Source organism: Triplophysa rosa, linkage group LG2 (genome assembly GCF_024868665.1).
Source record: "Triplophysa rosa linkage group LG2, Trosa_1v2, whole genome shotgun sequence".
Taxonomy (NCBI): Eukaryota; Metazoa; Chordata; class Actinopteri; order Cypriniformes; family Nemacheilidae; genus Triplophysa; species Triplophysa rosa.
The window spans coordinates 24,764,062-24,785,143 of NC_079891.1; the positions used below are offsets into that span (position 1 = coordinate 24,764,062).

Consider the following 21,082-nt stretch of genomic DNA (forward strand, 5'->3'; position numbering starts at 1 on the left):
AAATGATTGACATATAAACTGACTGTATGCAGATATTAATGTTTTCAGCATTTGAGCAAACTCGGCAGACAGCAAAAAATGATTTCAGTAAATCATGGCCATCTACTGGCTATTGTCAGTTACAACATCTTGAATGTCTCATTCTTTCACTGCTGGGTTGACAATTTTTCCCATAAAGAGGATGGAACTTTTGGGGTCAACAATAAAGAGCATGAATGGACGGTCGAATCTGTAAATGTTCATTGGGTTGGGAAAAGAAGATCCCAGTAAAATTGTAGTCACGGCTGCTGCAGTGGTGCCTTCTTCATCTACATCCAGAGCGGCTTTATGCACCAACTGAAAGTTAATCACAAATTACACTTGACATTAGTAATGAAAAATGTTTCAGGATTTTTACGCAAAATTCACATCTACAGTTTTCTTACCTCTGAAACGAAAATCTTTTCAGCCGAAAGTCTGTTGAAGTTGGCATTACCTGAGAACATTTCCGTCATACCCATTCCTTGCAAAATATTTCTCAGGGAATATGATGTTTTAAGAGACAGCTTGGGGACATAGATTTTAACTTTTCTAAAAGACAAAAACATTATGGTCAGAGTTGGTTTGTGACTTTAAGATGTGCTGTAAAATTCTACAGTATAAAACAATTTTTTAAACAAACCTTTCTGTAACTCCATTTCTCCACTTTTCAATGTCTTGTTGACAGATAGCCGCCTCCAGCTCAGTGATGGATTTGTCTGGGAGAGCCAGGATCAGGGAGAACGTGGCATTGTAGTCAAGAGCAAGGACTTTAGTGGCAAGTCTTTCGTCATAAAAAACTTTGACGTAATCGTTTTTATGCATCATTTGCACTGGAACGGTTGTCTTATCATCCACATGAAAATTAGCCTCACGGGTCTTTTTTGGGTTAAATGGCAAGTCCCATTTTCCTTGATAGAAAAAGAGTGGTGTTACTAAAAGAATAGATAAAATGATCAGATGATGCATGCAGTTGGTTTACCTTTAAAATATATGTATGTGAGAAGAAGCATCTTGACACTAGGACTCAGGCGTTGAACAACTTGATCTATTTTGCCGCGTGTCTTTTCCTTCACATATGCGTTGATCTGTTCTACAGTTTCTCTGGTGCTGAAATCTACGGCGAAGCCTTCTGAAAGGTAAAACTGCTTCATCTCCTCAAAAAACTCGGGATGTGACTTAAATTTGTTGCTTAAATACAGAGCAGTGCCAACATCAATCTCCACCCCGGTATTCTGGTTGATTTCCTCCAAGATACTTTGATATGCCTTATGCATTTCTTCAGTGCTAAAGAAAGAGCTGTTATGGCCGATGCCCTTGTGAAGCTGATGTTTGGTATCACCATCTGCTCCTAGAGACAGCGCTGAAAGGGCCATTGACACGCTAATTGGAGAGAAGAAGATATTCTTGGACTGAAACTCAGGCTTTGCCGTGAGACTCTTGTACAGACGAAAACCAAAGTCATTGTTCATCGATAACAGTAATGTGATGTTGTCAGGAGTCGATGGTGGAATGTCATCATCTCCATGGACGACTGGATGAGCTATGACCAAAAAACAAATCCAAAGGAATATGTTCCTTTCCATGATTTCTTTTTTTTGGGTTAGGCCCTGAGGAAACATAACATCAGTTTTCAACATTATTTTTATTCTATTAAAGAATGTTTTCTATTCTATGGAATTCATCATGACAACACAAATCTCTCACCTGTCCAGCCAGCTGTTGTCTCTCTCTCCAAACTGAACTATAAAAGCAATGTCCTTAAATAGCATCAGAAATCAACCTTTACCCTGTTGCAAAGACAACTGCAATGATTAACTATTTCATATTTACACAAATCAATAAAAAATGTTTTCCACAGAATGTCAAGAACTCGTACTTGCGTACAGCAAGTCGCTTGCGTGATCCTCCGACCCAAAGTTTGAGAACCTTTGATATAAATGACCATACTGCCTGTTAGTGTTGCAGGTTGACACACTTGGGCATGAGACACACTCATTTCACAATTAAACAATATCCATGGTTGGATTTAGTTTGGAATTTGGTTTATTTTGATCCTATGAGTCCGATGCAACTTCAACTATTTCTAAAGTGCTTATTATATAAAGAACGCCTCTACCTCACATAACGCAGTGAAGCAGTCCCTGTATAGAGTGAATAATTGATTGTCGAACGATCGATATCCATTAATTCAGCACCACCGCCATGGACAGCACCGGGTAACGTGGGACATAGGAAAGTAACCTCATAAGATATAGTTCGGGAAACACGCCTAAAGGTATAACTTTAGTTAAGGTGTACCTTAAGAGTCTCCGTAGCGCGCTAAGAGACATCGTTATCGGGAAACGCAGCCCTGGACAAATTCTCCACCTGTCCATGCTGCCTTGCATGAAGGACCTTTTTTTTGCCACAGAACCTTTCGTGAAACAGATGTTAAAGGTTCTTTATGGAGCCAAAAGGTTCTTCTAGGCATTGAAGAACCTTTTGAAGCACCCTTTTTTAAGAGTGAAGACTAAACATCATTGGTTATTTTGCTTCTCAAGACAATTTATATAAAATTTAGAATTTTTGTGAAACAAGACAAAAATAGTACATAATAAATTCACTTTTTTGCAGTGAAGTTATCTGATTATTACACACAGGTTTGAATCTGACTTTTGTCCTTATCACATTCCCTCTCACTCCAGATATTTATTTACATAATTTAATATACAGTGTCTAGCTTTCAATGAATTATAATTACAATTATAATACTAAAAATATATGATTTTAGGTTTATGGGCTGATAATTTAACCAGAGTGTAATGATGGATAGAGGGAAAGCATATAATGTTTATTTTATTCTATGAAAAACATTTTATTAAAATTTCTCTTATTTTTTTGTGCCATGTTGGTACACATTCAGTTCTCTTCTGATATAAGTCCAGTGTAGGGACCTCAAATAATTATTTAATTTAATTTCTTTGTTCATTGATTGTAAATAATTTAATTAAATGATAAGGAAATAATATATAGGAAACCTTGTATACTGTTGGTGGGGCTGTGGGGTTTAAGACAAGAGAGAAATTAATGTAGTGAAGAAACGCAGTGTGTGTATGTGGTTATGCTGTTGAAGTTCTACGTCCCGAATCTGTTGCATAGAAAAACATAACAAAAAAAAAAAAAAACTTAATCTACAGAAAACTTAAACCGTGTGTGACGATCATTGTCCAAGGGGGCAACACCAGCCATGTTTTATGTTCTTCATGTCTGACTAATTTTCTTTGCCTTTGACTGTATGTCATCCTACCCTGTTGAAAAAGCCAGCATATGCTGGTTTGGTATGTTTTGATGCAGGTTTCTGTGCTGGTCCATAGATGGTTTAAGATGGTCAAACCAGCATCAAAACATAACTAACCCAGCATATGCTGTTTTTTTCAACAGGGCAGGAAATCAACTTCTATACTGATAAAACAGTTTGTTTATTTGGATCCTCATTAGCCACTACCTATGTAGTGGCTACTCTTCCTGGGGTCCCAACAATAAAATACAAAACTACATCAAACAACAACAATAAACATCAAGTCAATAAAAGATACAAAATTTAAAAACTAACCATTTGTAATACATTGTGTCATTAAATATTCCTTTAAAGATTTTTTAAACCTCATTTTACTAAAAAAAAAAAAAGTTATATCTGATGGTAAATCATTCCATATTTTCATTCCTCTATACTTTAGTTTGTTGCCTTGCATTGGTTGTTGAAACAGGAAGTAAAAAACATCATTTTGATGTATGCCTGGTCTTAAAATTATGATTTGTACTACTATATATATGTAAGTTGACGATACAGGACATTAGGAATTCTTAGACACAGAAATATTTCTAACAAAACAAAGCAGGGAGATAATCATCCTATCATTCACCAATAACCAATCTAAAGTCCTAGGCATTCCATTTATATTATTATCCCTTCGATTACAATTTAAGATGAGTCGTGCAGCTCTGTTCTGGACTAATTGTAGTTTATCCAAATCCTTACTTGCTGCACTTGACCACACTACTGGACAATAATCTTGAGTAAGAACCGTTTTTTTGTACAATTTGAGCATTGCACTATTGTGGTAAAAATGTTGTTAATCTCTTAATAACTAACAGGCCTCCTCCCATAACTCTTACCATATTTTCTATCTGTTTTGACCACTTTAACCTGCTGTCTAATGTCACTCCTAGAATCTAATGTCACTTACCTTTTCAATATACGAGTATGAGTTTACATTTAGAATTTGAACCAAAAACAATACTTTTTGTTTTTGTCACATTTAAAACGAATTTATTATTCCACACCCAATTTGTAACCAATTGTAATTCCTTATTCAAAACAGTAGACAATTGCTCAATTGATGTTGCTGATAAATATAATGTTGTATATCATCGGCATACATAACTATTTTTGCACACTTTAAAACAAGAGGAAGATCATTCCTAAAAATAGAAAATAATAATGGGCCCAAACTACTTCCTTGAGGCACACCACATTGCAATTCTTTCACATCTGAATAACTTCCGTTATGAAATACGCATTGTTCCCTATTAGACAGGTAACTTTTAAACCACTGTACGGCATGAGAAGTAAATTTATAACATTTCAGTTTGTCCAGCAATAATTTATGATCCAGTACATCAAATGCTGAGCTGAAATCAAACAATACTGCTCCTACTAAATTATTATCATCAATCTGTGCCAAACAATCGTCTGTCATCCGTGTTAATGCTGTTCCTGTTGAGTGTCCCTCTCGATATGCATGATATACTCATTAGAGTAAACTATTCTCATTAAAAAAGGATTGAATTTGCTAACTATACTGTAGTTTCCAGTATTTTGCTCAGAACTGCAATAGACTTATTGGTCGACTATTTGCACCATTAAAGTCCTGTGTTGCATTTTTCTGTAAAGGAATAACCTTTGCTTCTTTCCAAGCTAATGGAAAAATCCTTTCTTCTGTACTGGCATTAAAGATATGGCAAACAGGTTCTGCCAAACAGCTGGCTACTAATTTAACAAGGCGACCGTCCAAATGATCCATCCCCGCTGGTTTATCTATATTTATAGTTAACAGATTTTGTTCCACTTGTTTTACACTTAACTTTTTTAGTGCAAAATACAGGGATGGCTTAGCACATATTTTTTTTTTCAATCAAACTTTCATATGATGAGATTTTAAAAGATGCCATTTTTTCCTCTTTATTTATCAACTATATTTATAAAAAATCATTAAAATAATTTGCAATTTCATATGGTTTAGTTAAAAATGAATTATCTGTATCAACAAATGGAGTTTTATTTGATTTCTTACCCATTAACTCATAGAACAGTATGTTCGGTGTATGTGTGGGTGCAGTATGCTCATGTATAATATTCATTTTATTGTCCATTTCATTGCTTCATTGTTGTTTTCCCCATTTTTTAAAAATATAAAAGTATCTTTAAAGGCGGGGTAACCGATTTCTGAATTACGCTTTAGACAAGTACCAAAACAACCTTGTAGCCAATCAGCAGTAGGGTGCAAAATGCACAGGACGGACATTAGCCGAGCCGAGCACTGACAAAGCGAAAGATGGGGGTAGGAGTGTGTTTGTTTTGGTGATTTGAACATCAACAACGGCTAAGAGAAATCGGACACCCTGCCTTTAAATGGCTAAATGTAAAAGACAAAGGTTGTGTGGATGGTGGTTCAATTTTTTACTCAACTTTTTAAACACCACTTTACATACATTGATACAGCCTTTACAACAAACTATTAGTCTAGCCTGGTGGAGCTCCATCCTACTTATGAGTTCTGCAGGTCCATATTTCTGCAAAGTTTGGTTCCAACCTTTGCTCCAACGCACCTGATTGTAATTTTCAACTGGATTCGAGGAGGCTGGATTAGCAGATTCAAGTGTGTATGGTTCAAACTGGAACTGAACACTGCAGGAAAGTGGACCTGTAACACGTGTAGACTCTACTCTGCAGGGTTGGCAACTTTTCCAAAGAAAAGGATGTTGTCGTTCTTTTGGTCAACGATGAAGATCATAAACGGATGGTCGAACCTCAAATCCAGTGTTTGGTGAGACATTCTGCTAAATTCAACTGTTGTCACTGCCGATGCCGTGGTTCCTTCCTCATCTATATCCAGAGAGGCTTTATGTGTAACCTGAAAGTAAATCATAGAGTTTACTCGGGTCTTTTCTGGCTGATACTATATCAAAGTTTCTATACATTGTGACAAAATTATTAAGCTTAACTTTTTTTTATGTTTTTTAAATTTTTATTCGTCTACCTTTGAAACCATCATCCTGTCCTTTGAAATTTCTGAGAAGTCAGCTTCAGCTGTAAACATATCAGTCATCCCCATTGCACTCAAAATATCTTTCAGGCAATATGATGTTTTAAGAGACACTTTGGGGAGATAGATGTCAACTTTTCTGAAAGACAAAAATCAATTATTGAATTAGAATAGAAAAAGTCATGACATAGTCTATAGGTGATGGAGTTAAAGATGACTCGAAATTTAGAGGAAGGATTTTGGAGAATAAATAAGATGTTCAACGTGTGTTGCATATAGGAATTAGGGCAACCAACAAGTAGCCAGCAGAGAACATGTAGATACTGCAAACCTTTTTATTAAGGAGCGTCTCCATTTCTCCATGACCTGTCTGGTGACACCATTCTCCAGATCAGTGATGCTCTTATCTGGAAGGGCCAGAATCATGGAGAAAGAGTCATTGTAGTCAAGACTGATGACTTTGGCTGAGAGGTCCCTGTCAAAATGAACTTTCAAGAATTCGCTTTGTTGCATCATTTGCACTGGAACGGTGGTGTTGGCATCAACATGAAAATGATCCTCACTAGTTTTGTTTGGGTTAAATGGCAGGTCCCATTTTCCTGGGGAAAAATAATCAGGTTATTAAAAGGCATATGAGACAATGGCACCATAGAATCTACAAGAGCGTGTAAATGTGCGTATTGGAGTTTACCATTAAAATATATGTAAGTGAGTAGGAACATCACAGTATCAGCACGCAACTCTTCAACAGTTTTATCTATCTTGCCATGTGTTTTGTCCTTCACATATGTGTTAATTTGATCTATGGTTTCTTTGATGCCGAAATCCACCACAAAGCCCTCTGAGTGATAAAACTCCTTCATCTTCTGGAAAAACTCTGGATTTGGCTTTAGTGTGTTGCTGACATAAAGAGCAGTGCCAGTATCAACATCCACCCCGATCCTCTGGTCCAAGTCCTCCAGGATACTATGAAACAACTGGTGCATTTCTTCAGTGCTGAATAATGAGCTATTATAACCAATGCCATTGAGAAGCTGCTGTTTGGTCTCACCGCCAGCTCCTAAAGTCATCTCAGAAAGAGCCATTGACACACTGAATGGAGAGAAGAAGATATTCTTGGACTGATGATCGGGCATTTCCAAAAGCTTCTTGTACAGTTGAAAAGCAAAATCATTGTTCATCTTTAACAATGACGGGAGTTTTTCACCGACAGGAGACCTTACTGATGTCTCTTGATCTCCATGAACGACTGGATAAGCTATTAGCAAAGCACAAATCCACAAACATATGATGTTTCTTTCCATGATGACTTTTCAAGTTGAGCTATTATATTAACTCAGGCCCTGAAGAAACATATAAAACACAGTATTATAGACATGCCAGTTGGTAGTCAGTGACAAAATAAACATCTCAACATCATGTAAGTTTTAAATACAGAAGTCATCAGGTGAACACAAATCTCCCACCTGTCCAGAGCTGCCGCCTGTTTTCCCAAACTGGACTGAACTTTATAGCTACGTCCCGTAAATTCGATTAGAAAACAACCTTTACTCTGTTTACTTTCTATGTTGCTTCGCAAACAAAACTGCAATTATTAACTGCTAAGAATGTGCACAAATCCGTTTAATCGATAAAAGCTCTCGGACGGGTAAAGATGTTAATACAACCGCATTTAACCACATTAATGACATGACTAATTGGTTCTAGATGAATACATCAGAATTTTTGACCTTTTGTTTGAATGAATATTAGTTTACATAATATGCTTATATTAAATAAATAATAACTGAGCATTTTTGTCAGCTGAAATTTGGGTCACAATAAAGAATGCATTATTCCTAAACAATTTACAATTTTGTAGCTCAACAACAAATACTGTAGTTAGGCAAACTTTGTGTGTTTCCTTATTGTTGAATCGCGGATACTAAACGAATGTTTCTTCACTATTTATTTCTAAGCAGATTTCTAGGGACTCGGTTGTGGTCCCCAGGTTAAGATCCCTGCATGACCTGTAATATTATGTAAGCAGCACAGTACATGTCAACAGGGATAAAGATGAGTTCCTATCGATCCTCTTACTGTTTAAACACACTCACAGTTCACTGCGTAGGAGTAAGAATGAGGCGCTTATTAACATTCAGTCTTCGCAAAACCCACTCATTGAAAAATGTGAGGGTTAAAAAGAACACAAGAAGAACTTATAATGAATATATATTTCAAGTCACAAACAAGAATCTGTTTTTTTTTTGCCTCGTTTGTCCAACTTACATGTGCTCTGGTACAGTGGGTACAAATGGGGTTGAAGTCGCCCACATAAAAATACTGTAATATTAACTATAGTAAAGTGTAGTAGTTACTGGATAGTGTTGTTAAACCATTATGTAAACCTTTAATATAATTTTCTGTCAGGACATTTTTAAGGCTATTTCGGTTAACCCTAAAACACATCGCAATGCAGCTCAACATTCAAAATACAGACAAGACAGCTTTACATCGTTATAGTAGCTGTGCCCTATTTTTACAGTAGTACATAATAAAGTAGTATTTACTGCAGTTATCATAACAGAAACTATAACATTAAACTGTAGACCAGGCATCGTCAACTGGCGGACCGCGGGCCGGATCCGGACCTTTGCTTCGTTTCATCCGGACCGCAAGACATTTAATATTTTCACTCTTTCAGTTGTTTAAATATAGCCGCGCGTCTACACAACGGAGAATCACATCACGCGTACTCTCAGGGACATTTATGTAATTGATCTTTTGTCGCTATATCCTGTGATATCTTTTAGCTATAAACACGCTTCATTTGAACCCTTTCCGCTCCGCGTGCGCTGCTTTTCTCCCGCCAAAGAGCAGCAGACACATGCTTATTTTAACAACACTAGTGCAGACACGCAGAGCAGATAAATGGAGACACAACAGTATACAAAATGCAGCAATATTAAAGTATTTGTTTCTGTCTGTTTACTGTTTGCTATATGTATCCAACCTTTCAACCAGATTTGCGATATTTTATGAACGTTTTTATCTAGCCTACATTTATCATTAGCATTATTGATCAGCATGTAAACATTTGTGTCTCATAAACGAATTAATTATTAAATAACAAGCATCAAAGATTAATTTCAAGCATTAACTAAAATTTTAATCTTTGAAATGGCATTATTCAGTCAATATTGAAGATGTTGTTATATTTTCACAGAATATTCTGTAGGATGATTTTATGTAGAAAACAGTAAAAAGACTCGCTGTGTTTTCACTAACAGGATCACATTTTGTTCTAATTGGGAATTTAAAGATAGAAGTAGTTCTGGTATGAAAGGCATGGAAAGGCTAATTTAGTAAGTAATGTTTTCTGTTTATGATGAGAGCAATTTAATTATTACATTAAATTTGTTGTTTGTAGCTTTTTTATTTACAAATATTAATGATCAGACTTCTATTAAGAGGGCATTCCCCTAAAGCCACAGAGCCCACAATACATACATACTGTGGATATCAAAATATAAAATCAATGGCCTGATAAAAGATCATAACTTATATATATATATATCCAAGTTGGCTAAATTGATTAAATATTTATTTTTTGTTATTTAAAAAAAATCACATTGTTCGGACCTCCGTTTGGAAGAATGTATAAAGACTGGACCTCTTGGAACTTTAATTGAATACCCCTGCTGTAGACCGTCTCATCGGACGTGCTAGCGCCTGACCCCCAGTTAACTTCCGGTTTGTGTTTGGCTAGTGTCTAATAATAACTATTTATATTGTATTTAATTTATGTTCATATTTATATATATTATTATTATTTGACTGTATAATAATTGTATTAAATAAACAATTTGTTGAATGGGTCCTGTAGTTCGGCCGCATTTAAACAAACCGTATGGTACACTGACATCTAGCGGTTGAGCTTGGTGTCGGAGTCTAAATTCAAAATATTGGAGAGACAAGTTTAGCCAATTAACGGTTCTTCGTGAGTTATACAACAGAGTAAGGACAATAAGACTTTTGCAAATGTATGCTATTCAACTCGGCCTTACTCAACAACAAACAGGAAGTATCGGAGTCAGAACTTATAATGAATCATTTGTATATTAGTAAAGAGCCCATAAACATTGCCATTCCTCTTCAAACAATGAAACAAAGCAAAACTGTGCAATGGAATTATCCAAAATAAATCAAGAAATAAATGTACAAACCAGATTCCAAAAAAGTTGGGACACTGTACAAATTGTGACTAAAACCAGAATGCAATGATGTGGAAGTTTCAAATTTCAATATTTTATTCAGAATACAACATAGATGACATATCAAATGTTTAAACTGAGAGAATGTATCATTTTAAGGGAAAAATAAGTTGATTTTAAATTTCATGGCATCAACACATCTCAAAAAAGTTGGGACAAGGCCATGTTTACCACTGTGTGGCATCACCTCTTCTTTTTTATAACAGTCTGCAAACGTCTGGGGACTGAGGAGACAAGTTGCTCAAGTTTAGGAATAGGAATGTTGTCCCATTCTTGTCTAATACAGGCTTCTAGTTGCTCAACTGTCTTAGGTCTTCTTTGTCGCATCTTCCTCTTTATGATGCGCCAAATGTTTTCTATGGGTGAAAGATCTGGACTGCAGGCTGGCCATTTCAGTACCCGGATCCTTCTTCTACGCAGCCATGATGTTGTAATTGATGCAGTATGTGGTCTGGCATTGTCATGTTGGAAAATGCAAGGTCTTCCCTGAAAGAGACGACGTCTGGATGGGAGCATATGTTGTTCTAGAACTTGGATATACCTTTCAGCATTGATGGTGCCTTTCCAGATGTGTAAGCTGCCCATGCCACACGCACTCATGCAACCCCATACCATCAGAGATGCAGGCTTCTGAACTGAGCGCTGATAACAACTTGGGTTGTCCTTGTCCTCTTTAGTCCGGATGACATGGCGTCCCAGTTTTCCAAAAAGAACTTCAAATTTTGATTCGTCTGACCACAGAACAGTTTTCCACTTTGCCACAGTCCATTTTAAATGAGCCTTGGCCCAGAGAAAACGCCTGCGCTTCTGGATCATGTTTAGATATGGCTTCTTTTTTGACCTATAGAGTTTTAGCCGGCAACGGCGAATGGCACGGTGGATTGTGTTCACCGACAATGTTTTCTGGAAGTATTCCTGAGCCCATGTTGTGATTTCCATTACAGTAGCATTCCTGTATGTGATGCAGTGCCGTCTAAGGGCCCGAAGATCACGGGCATCCAGTATGGTTTTCCGGCCTTGACCCTTACGCACAGAGATTGTTCCAGATTCTCTGAATCTTTGGATGATATTATGCACTGTAGATGATGATAACTTCAAACTCTTTGCAATTTTTCTCTGAGAAACTCCTTTCTGATATTGCTCCACTATTTTTCGCCGCAGCATTGGGGGAATTGGTGATCCTCTGCCCATCTTGACTTCTGAGAGACACTGCCACTCTGAGAGGCTCTTTTTATACCCAATCATGTTGCCAATTGACCTAATAAGTTGCAAATTGGTCCTCCAGCTGTTCCTTATATGTACATTTAACTTTTCCGGCCTCTTATTGCTACCTGTCCCAACTTTTTTGGAATGTGTAGCTCTCATGAAATCCAAAATGAGCCAATATTTGGCATGACATTTCAAAATGTCTCACTTTCAACATTTGATATGTTATCTATATTCTATTGTGAATAAAATATAAGTTTAAGAGATTCGTAAATTATTGCATTCCTTTTTTATTCACAATTTGTACAGTGTCCCAACTTTTTTGGAATCGGGTTTGTATATAAATTCATAATTAGCAACATTTTGAAACAATAGAGATGACTAGGGCAACTTATCCGCCAATGTGGTTTGATGATGTTTACAATGAAGTCAATGCAACATTTGAAACCTCCAAAAAAAAAGTTTAATCACGGAAGACCCAACGATGTAGCATCCCAATTACACTTGATGGAGTCTTTTAACCATCACTTGGTGTTTGGGTACAAAGTCCCATAAATGTGTAATAGACATTAAACCACGGAGGCAGTCCAAAAACTTATATTTCCCTTGCATACAATTAGCACAGGAAAACATAAAAGGGAACTAAATGAAAACATAATCACAATAAGCATGTTTATAACTCTATGCAACAAATTCAATTTTACAAACACTGAAGTAATACCAATCACCAAAACTAACAATACACATAAAGCAAATCAACTTTACTTACAGATTGACCTTAGGGAAATAAAATCCTCAATCTTAGAGCCACAAAATTAAGGGTTATAGACAAAGAAAAGCCAAAACTTTCTCTAGCCGAACCCTCGCTTACTTCTTCAGTTACCGCACCTGCCTAAATACTGACTTAATAGACTAACAAGCATCCTCTAGTGGTACGGCGGAACATAGCCTAATTGAAACTGAGCGTTGTTACAGGTAAACAATTTGTTGAATGCATGTATCCCGTAGCTTTGGCGCATTTAAACAAACCGTATGGTACATTGACATCTAGCGGTTGAGTTTGGTATCGCAGTCGAAGTTCAAAATATTGGAGAGACGAGTTTAGCCATCTAATGGTTCTTCTCGGCTTCTTTTGCTTCTTATCAGAAATAATCTACAGGCACTCTATTGTTTGTGAATGTGTTCCGAACAAAGAACCTTTTATGAAACCTAAAGGTTCTTCGGATGTTAAAGGTTCTTTATGGAACCATTTAGACAAAAATGTTCTTCTATGGCATCGTGAACAGTGTTGGGTAAGTTACTCTGAAAAAGTAATTAATTACTAGTTACTAATTACATATTCAATAGTGTAATTACATTACTGTACAAATTACTCTCTCCAAAAAGTATTGTTACTTATTACTAATTACTTTCACCTACATCAACCTTGATTAGTTAAGTGATTGAAGGATAGACATGAAATGGCTTATTTAATTCATTCAAATAAATAATATTAAACTACATATAGTATTATTAACTGAACAAAGTATTACAAATGTGACAATTATACATTAAAGCAAGGATTTTAAAGTTAGACTTTGAATTTTGATATCAATTCCATTATTGCACACACATATTAAACAAAGTATTTAGTTTAATTACATCAGAAGTAACTGTAATTAAATTACAGAAAAAATAACAGTAATCCCTTACTTTACTTTTTCAAGGGAAAGTAATTAAATTACAGTAACTAATTACTTAGTAACTAGTTACACCCAACACTGATCGTGAAGCACCTTTATTTTAAGAGTGTACTTGTATCCTTGCCTGTCAATGTCTGCATTTTAATTTTATGAGTGAAATATTGTTTTGTTGTGCTTTTACTGGTCATGTGTATTTAAAAATTGTTGGACTTATAAAAACCTGTCGTGTTTCCTTTAGACTGTGGCTCAGGAGACATTGTTTTTCCCTGCATAAGAAACGACAAAACAACCAATTTATGTGTTTTTCTTGCAGTTTAATTGTTATTTTCATCCTAGTTTTCTTGTTTTCCAGAGCTGAAAGTTACAACAACACACACTTTGAGCATTTCCCATCAATTTTGTGGCAAATGTGCAGTTACAGCAATTCAAATAAAATAACGAAAGACAAAGTCAGTGTGTAATTCTGCTTTGTGTTTATTTGAGAGCTACTTGTGTATATATATATATATATATATATATATATACAGTATATATATATACAGTATATTAAAGGTCACACGGCATTCAGGGAGTTAAACATTCACCATTAAAAAAGATCTAGCATCCTATCCTACCGCTGGTGATATCATGTTTGCTTTTCTGCTGGATTCAGAATTCTTCCAATGAAGAGGATGTTGTCATTTTTTTGGTCAATGATAAAGATCATGAACGGCTTGTTGAAACTCAAAATCTTCAGTGGGTTGTAGGACATTGGTCTGAACTGAACTGTTGTCACTGCCGCTGCAGTGGTTCCTTCCTCATCTAAATCCAGAGAGGCTTGATGCTCAACCTAAACGAAACCATAAACCTTAAATATTGCGTTTTCTCTCTGCAAATAAACATCACACTGGTAGCCCATATGTTTAATCATTCATGTAAATCTACTTACCTTAGAAATCATCATTCTGTCCTCTGAAATTCCTGAGAAGTCCGCTTTAGTCGTAAACAAATCAGTCATTCCCATTTCCTTCAAGATATCCTTCAGAGAATATGATGTTTTAAGAGACAGTTTGGGGACATAGATGTCAGCTTTTCTGAAAGACAAAGAAAAGAAACTCCGGTTAATCTGAATATAAAATGAAAAGAAATGTTACCACAAGGAATTAAGACATACAACATGGAACAGGAACATTTAAAACCTTTTCGCAACAGCTCGCATCCACTTTGTTATGTGCTCTCTAGAAATTTCCTCCTCCAGATAAGTGAGGTTCTTAATTAATGGTCCGTATTCTGGGACAGCCAGCAACATGGAGAAAGAGTCATTGTAGTCAAGACAGAGGACTTTGGCGGAGAGATCCATGTCATAATGAACTTTGAGGAATTCATATTGATGCATGAATTTTACCGGAATGGTGGTCTCAGAATCCACATAGAATTTATCCTTACGGGTACTGCTTGGGTTAAATGGCAAGTCCCATTTTCCTTGAGGGAAAAAAAAGAGTTGGATTATTTAAAGGGAACTGACAAGATCTACAAGAGTGTGTAACTGTACATTTCTGAGTTTACCTTTAAAATATATGTAAGTGAGAAGGAACATTAAAGTATCGGCATCCAGATCTTCAACTGCTTTATCTATCTTGCCATGTGTTTTTTCTTTCACATACGTGTTAATTTTATCTACTGTTTCCTTGTCGCTGAAATTCGCTTCAAAGCCATCTGAGTGATAAAACTCCTTCATCTTCTCGAAAAACTCAGGAATCGGCTTAAATTTGTCGCTCACATAAAGAGCAGTACCGGCATCGAGGTCTGCCCCGGTCCTCTGGCCGATGTCCTTCAAGAGACTGTGGAACAACTGGTGCATTTCTTCAGTGCTGAATAATGAGCTATTATAACCAATGCCATTGAGAAGCTGCTGTTTGGTCTCACCGCCAGCTCCTAAAGTCATCTCAGAAAGAGCCATTGACACACTGAATGGAGAGAAGAAGATATTCTTGGACTGATAATTGGGCATTTCCACAAGCTTCTTGTACAGGTGGAAAGCAAAATCATTGTTCATCCTTAAGAATGACAGGAGTTTTTCACCGACAGGAGAGCTTACTGATGTCTCTTGATTTCCGTCAACAATTGGATGAGCTACTAGCAAAGCACAAATCCACAAACATATGATGTTCCTTTCCATGATTTTGTTTCAGGTTTTCAAGCACTAATACTGCAAAACACTCAATACCTGAGGAAACAAATCAGAAAGTTTTCAACAGTATTAAACAAGCTCACAGATGCAAATAATTCTCTTATTTTGTCTTCCTTTGTGGCTTCTCAACAACAAATGTATTAATGAACATGGTTTTCCTCATCTGAACATACAAATCTCTCACCTGTCCAGCCAGCTGCTGTCTTTTCTTCAAACTGGACTGAACTACGAAGCCTATGTCCCGAAATTGATTTAAAAAACAAACGTTACTTTGTTTGTCTTTTTATGTTGCTTTGCAGAAAGCTGTAATTATTAACTACAAGAGCTGACACAAAGATCTCTCATGACGACATTATTTAGCAACCTTGATTGATGAGCTGACAGATATGTACATGTAAATATTTTTCATAAATGTTTGTTTATTCATTTTTCGAAAATCTTTACTTTTTTTAAATAGAGTGGTGTATAGTACACGCTGTATATATTTCACAATCCATTTGCAGATACTCTGCATGGCTTGTTTTCCAGACGTAGAGTACAGGGTGCATGTCAACAAACAAGTGATAAAGAGGATTGCATATTGAACTAAAGCCATGTTGAAATGCTCATTGATTCCAGTGTAGGCTGGGTTAAGAGAAGGCAAATCATTGGGATAGTTATCCCATCTTTATTGAAAAGACAAGTGACCCAAGGGAATGTAGTGGATGTATCATTATATCTAATTTCAAAATACCAACATAGCCAATTGAAGAAACTATTGTACAGTATATGCTACAGCAAAGCTTTACCATACATCAAAAATGTTTAAATCTGATCACTGTAAGAGATTTTTTTTGTAACAGTGCACTGTAAAAAAAATCACATTTGTTATTTTTATATAAGCATGTTTTTCAATAAAATATCAAACAGTTTCTCCAAGTATGTCTTTAAACTAATGAATATTGAAAGGCCTAAATCATAAACATTTGAAATTACATACAAACACTAGAAAAAGGAAAAGAAAGACTAGTGCAATTACACAAATATATTTTCAAGCCAAAGACATATACACTATAAACAATAGTAAAGAGATTTGAGTGACCAAGGCTCAGATATTTGGTTGATCTTCTCTATTCCTCCTCTTTTTCAACATTATGTTTTTTAGGCACCTGCAGTTAACAAAAAGAGATCAAACAGATGTAATACATGTATTATGTACCATGGAGGATGTTTTCGACGCATTCGACTTTTCATTTAGGATCCTATAACAACTTCTATACATACCTTTGGTGTCTCTGTGTTTTTCTCACTCCTTCGACCTTCCGGTCTTCCTCTGTGTGTAGGTCTGTTATGTGGAAAAACACACAACATACATTTTGTTTGAATTACTCTTTTAAATTGCAATTTAGCCTATACATTAATATTAGAAAAAAATGCTTGTGACAGAATACAAGGACACATTGAGCTAGAATCAGTCAAAACAAAACGTATTATTAAATAAACAAGAACATTGTCAGATAACTAACTCGGTCCTAACTTGTTTATAAACCATACAGCTTTAAGCATACCCAGAAGTGCCTGCAGTATGGGACCTGGGGCTATCGTTGAGAAAGGTATTAGCCTCAGCAACTTTGCACCTTTGGATCCTGCTTTTCACCTGCTGCTCAGCATTAGTGTTCTTAGTGTAATCATAGGCTGAGGGCTTCCATTGGTCAAAAGCTGAGGTGCCTCTCTGCCACCCCTGAGCTGTCTGTTGAGAAAGCTCTTCACCTGGGTCGGCTACCAAAAGATGCACAGGAAGTAAAATACAATTGAAAAATAAAATAAATAATAAAGTGCATCACAAAGATGATTGATGATGCAACTGAAATTGTGTTTTTGGAGACTTACCTTGATGTCTCACCCTCCTTTGCCTCTCAGGAGATCTTCTCTCAGGGGCCTCTTTGTGGTGTGGTTTCCGTGGAGACGCTCCATCTACTGAATAAGCTGTGTGAGGCCGGAGGTCACATTTATCCTATAAGGTAAAACACGATTAAAGAGTTGAACATACCAAATATAAGTAATGTGTGAACTATAACAGAGGGAACTGTGCACAACTTAAGTCATTCACGCACATGTGTCCTGTGGTATGACAGCAGAAATTTAGAGAAAAAATGAACATACATCTCTCTTATGCTATTTCTTATTATAAATAAATATATTAAAATGATAAAATAATATATTATTAACAGTTTTTTTTCTACATTTTTGCTGTCAAACCATGACGTTTAACTACGCATATTTTTTTTTTGTATATAGACACTGATCAAAATAGGTTTGTTATAAACTACATCACACAGGCTGTCATACCTGATGGTGAAACAGCACATTCTCTTCCAAGGCAATACCACAAAACTCACAAGGAATGAGCACGTCGCCCTCAACAGGGCTGGGGGAAGAACTGTATAAGAGTGGCGAAACAGAAAGTGGCAGGGTGGGCGGACTGGGCGTGTGGGGAGGAATGACATGACCAGCGACTTGAGTGATGATGTCTTCATAGTGAAGAGAGGGAACCTGTTTACTGAAGGAAGCAATAGCAGAGGCAGGGCTACACCCGGTCTATAAGAAAAATAGAAAAAAATGTAATACTACTTTATTTATGGTGGTAACTAAAGGCAAAAATCCAAAACATGACTTAACCCATATACAGTGTATATATAGCAACAAATCATATATTCCCAACCCATATAACACAGAATTTCTCTGTGGTTTTAGAAACAGGGAAACTAATTTGATCAGGGTTGAGCCTGTGGGAGAAGCTACAGGGCTGAAATTTGAGGAGGTTCCCATGGAAACCCTATACAACACAATGGAGAACCAACAGGAAAGAATGAAGTGGGACATTCAACATCACTGTTGAAATTACAATAGCTTCCTGTTGCTTGTCAAGTCTTATGTTCTACATAAGTAATATAAACAACAACAAAAAAATAAAATGCAATGCTTCAAGTACCCCTGTAGCTGATGCAACTTGACACTTGCTGCCTGTATCTACCCAATATAGGCCTGACATAAATACGAAGTCAAGAGATTGCATTGTTTGTATTGTATTGCGATAACCGATGCCTCAGCACCCACCTGATGTAAGATAAGGTCTTCCTCTGGAAAGAGCTCTTCACAGAACTCGCAAGGCAGCATGATGTTTGAGGAAGTGCTATGGCCTGGGGTTGTATTGGTTTTAGGTGGAGCTGCAGTGCTGTTGTTGTAAGTGCTGGAAGAGAGCTGGGAAGCGAGATTGCTGTGGGCTGGTGTCCTTCCAAGACGATGGTCCCACACATCAGTCCACACACCCTCCTGACCCCCAGGGTCCTCCAAGTCACCTTCACTTTGCAGGCTGAGGGCCAGCATGTAGTCCAGACTGGAAGAGTCATAGTCTGGCAGCTGGCCGAGAGACCACAGCAGGCTGTTGTTGTTGTTCCCCATCTCTGCTTCCTGATCCAGCACTGAGGAAATGAGCAGAGTGGAAGGTTATTTTTTTCTAGCACAAAACATGTTCCAGCATCCTGTTAAAAACCTCCCATTGCATTCCACAAAACATTAAGTCAAAACACGATTTAAAAATGATAATAGCCTGATTAATACATACAGGAAGCAAAGTCATTGCTCCTCGTTTCTGCATTCCTCCGGGTTACTGCCCACACTGTTCCTCTGGTGCTATTGTGCAGTCTGTCCTCCAAGGGTCTTGGTGGACCCCTGCGGTCTGCTGCCCCGGTGTTGTTATTATTGTGGCTCCTCTCCTGGGCCCTCAACAGGTTATGGATGGAGTGAGTCTCAAACCATGCTCCAGGAGACTGGGACCCTGCCCTAACGCTGTTCCTCTCCTGAGGAGGGGTCAAGCTACCGCACAGGGCTGGATGAATGCCTCGCTCCCTCAACATAACATTGCACTTGCAGATCGGGCAGGGCTCGGTGCGGGTCCCACAGTAGTCCTCGTGCTCTTTAGACTGGCAAAATGCCAGCTCCAGATCGCAGAATTGACAAGGGACCATTCGGTGACTGCAATCAGACCTCTGAGAAGGTCAAAGTAAGCGTTGGATGTGTTAGATAGCAATTTAATCTAATGTAGAAGATTAATCAAATGCATAAAAACTTTTCATGTTGCACAACTGTACCTGATGGGTCTCCATGTGTCTCTTCTCTATCTTCAATCCACATTTGCATTGCTCCTGTAAAATGTTTTATATTGAAGAAATAGTATATTTAAAAATAAATGGAGAATAAAACAATGAAATGTGGTCCGTATGGATATAACTACACAGTCACCCCGAACTGTACCTCTGCATGATCCCGCTCTTTGTGCTGAACAAGTTCAGCCCGAGGAAAAGGCTCCTGGCACACATCACACAGAGCAATGTTCCTACGACAGTGAATCTCGTGTGTTGTAAAGTTGGCTTCTGGAATGTCATGTTTGCTGGAGAGGAATAGGATTTTTATTCTTACACCGTCCAAACTGTGCATCTAGACAAGACAATGTTCTGCCTGGGAGAAATCTATGTTATCTAATAAGTGTAGGCCTACTGTCATAAGTGCACCGCAGTTGAAAGGTTGAATGTTTGATAGTTTCTCTTTAAACGAAACTATGAAACATTTCTGAAGAATGTTTCCAACTTACCAATTACTGCAGAACTGGGTGTTTTCTTCGGCCATAGCCTGTGTGAGGAAAGAGAAAACAGACAACAATTATTTGCTATGTTTTTTTTAATATTATTTGGTAAATAAACCAAACTAAGCTGTATTTTGTCTATTCGGTGAGCTAAATTAAGCCGATCATGGGCGTTTTTTTGTTATGTTTCCTGTGGTTGTGCTACAAAAGATACTGACCTTATTTATATGAAGCCTTCACACGACTTCTTGAAGCAGCAGTTTCGGTAGGGATGTAAAGTATCCACTTAGCAGTTTAGTCCTTATTTTCGGTTCACGATCAAGTATAAAGGTATGATTAAAAAATGGCAAGACAGCCAACAGTATTCTGACACCACAACATCAGAATAGGCACAAGGGTTTAAATATCTACATGCCGGTGGCTGCGCAGCTAAATATCTCAAATAGAGATATCTCAAAGTGTTGTGATTAAACTTACTACAGTACTGGTTCCCGAGTCAACGACTGTAAATCGATACAAAACAAATAATAACCTGCTACTGGACAGAATTAGTGTCATTAGTTAATCATGCGTCAACTACCGCAATTATCAGCTTTCGTTTCGTGACACTGACATCAACAAGCGGAGGTATTCGTGAAGAAGGCAACAACACTGACGAATGCAAATGAAGACTTTTCAAAATAAAAGACGAGGGGAAGCACAGTTTTATTAGGATACCAAAACGCAATGGTAAAGAGCAAAGAAATCCAGAATATATGAAGAGTTTGGTTCCAAAGAGATAACTCCGTTTTTAAAAATGTTCAAAAATCATGTTTTTTTTGTTG

The 21,082-nt window shown here is 37.1% G+C and overlaps 4 protein-coding genes across 4 annotated transcripts; all 4 read right to left on the minus strand.

The window, feature by feature from the left end:
* Positions 1-138: 138 nt before the first annotated feature.
* Positions 139-1,498, minus strand: LOC130563806 (serpin A3-1-like). The gene is made up of 4 exons (XM_057349589.1): positions 1,001-1,498; positions 662-929; positions 426-570; positions 139-336 (listed from the first exon to the last, which is right to left on the minus strand). Exons 1-4 carry the CDS (start codon positions 1,488-1,490, stop codon positions 139-141), a joined length of 1,101 nt encoding a protein of 366 aa, XP_057205572.1. The 5' UTR covers positions 1,491-1,498.
* Positions 1,499-5,785: 4,287 nt separating this feature from the next.
* Positions 5,786-12,653, minus strand: LOC130546711 (serine protease inhibitor 2.1-like). The gene is made up of 5 exons (XM_057322120.1): positions 12,555-12,653; positions 7,018-7,669; positions 6,658-6,925; positions 6,321-6,465; positions 5,786-6,194 (listed from the first exon to the last, which is right to left on the minus strand). Exons 2-5 carry the CDS (start codon positions 7,628-7,630, stop codon positions 6,003-6,005), a joined length of 1,218 nt encoding a protein of 405 aa, XP_057178103.1. The 5' UTR covers positions 7,631-7,669; positions 12,555-12,653; the 3' UTR covers positions 5,786-6,002.
* A 1,230-nt stretch (positions 12,654-13,883) lies between these two features.
* On the minus strand, positions 13,884-16,090 carry LOC130550994 (alpha-1-antiproteinase-like). Its single transcript, XM_057328533.1, has 5 exons — positions 15,822-16,090; positions 15,013-15,673; positions 14,646-14,928; positions 14,396-14,540; positions 13,884-14,296 (listed from the first exon to the last, which is right to left on the minus strand). Exons 2-5 carry the CDS (start codon positions 15,623-15,625, stop codon positions 14,093-14,095), a joined length of 1,245 nt encoding a protein of 414 aa, XP_057184516.1. The 5' UTR covers positions 15,626-15,673; positions 15,822-16,090; the 3' UTR covers positions 13,884-14,092.
* Positions 16,091-16,242: 152 nt separating this feature from the next.
* trafd1 (TRAF-type zinc finger domain containing 1) lies at positions 16,243-20,896 on the minus strand. The gene is made up of 11 exons (XM_057328524.1): positions 20,477-20,896; positions 20,268-20,305; positions 19,931-20,066; positions 19,768-19,821; positions 19,242-19,665; positions 18,734-19,098; positions 17,966-18,214; positions 17,507-17,630; positions 17,185-17,395; positions 16,901-16,961; positions 16,243-16,785 (listed from the first exon to the last, which is right to left on the minus strand). Exons 2-11 carry the CDS (start codon positions 20,300-20,302, stop codon positions 16,747-16,749), a joined length of 1,698 nt encoding a protein of 565 aa, XP_057184507.1. The 5' UTR covers positions 20,303-20,305; positions 20,477-20,896; the 3' UTR covers positions 16,243-16,746.
* Between the last annotated feature and the right edge of the window lie 186 nt (positions 20,897-21,082).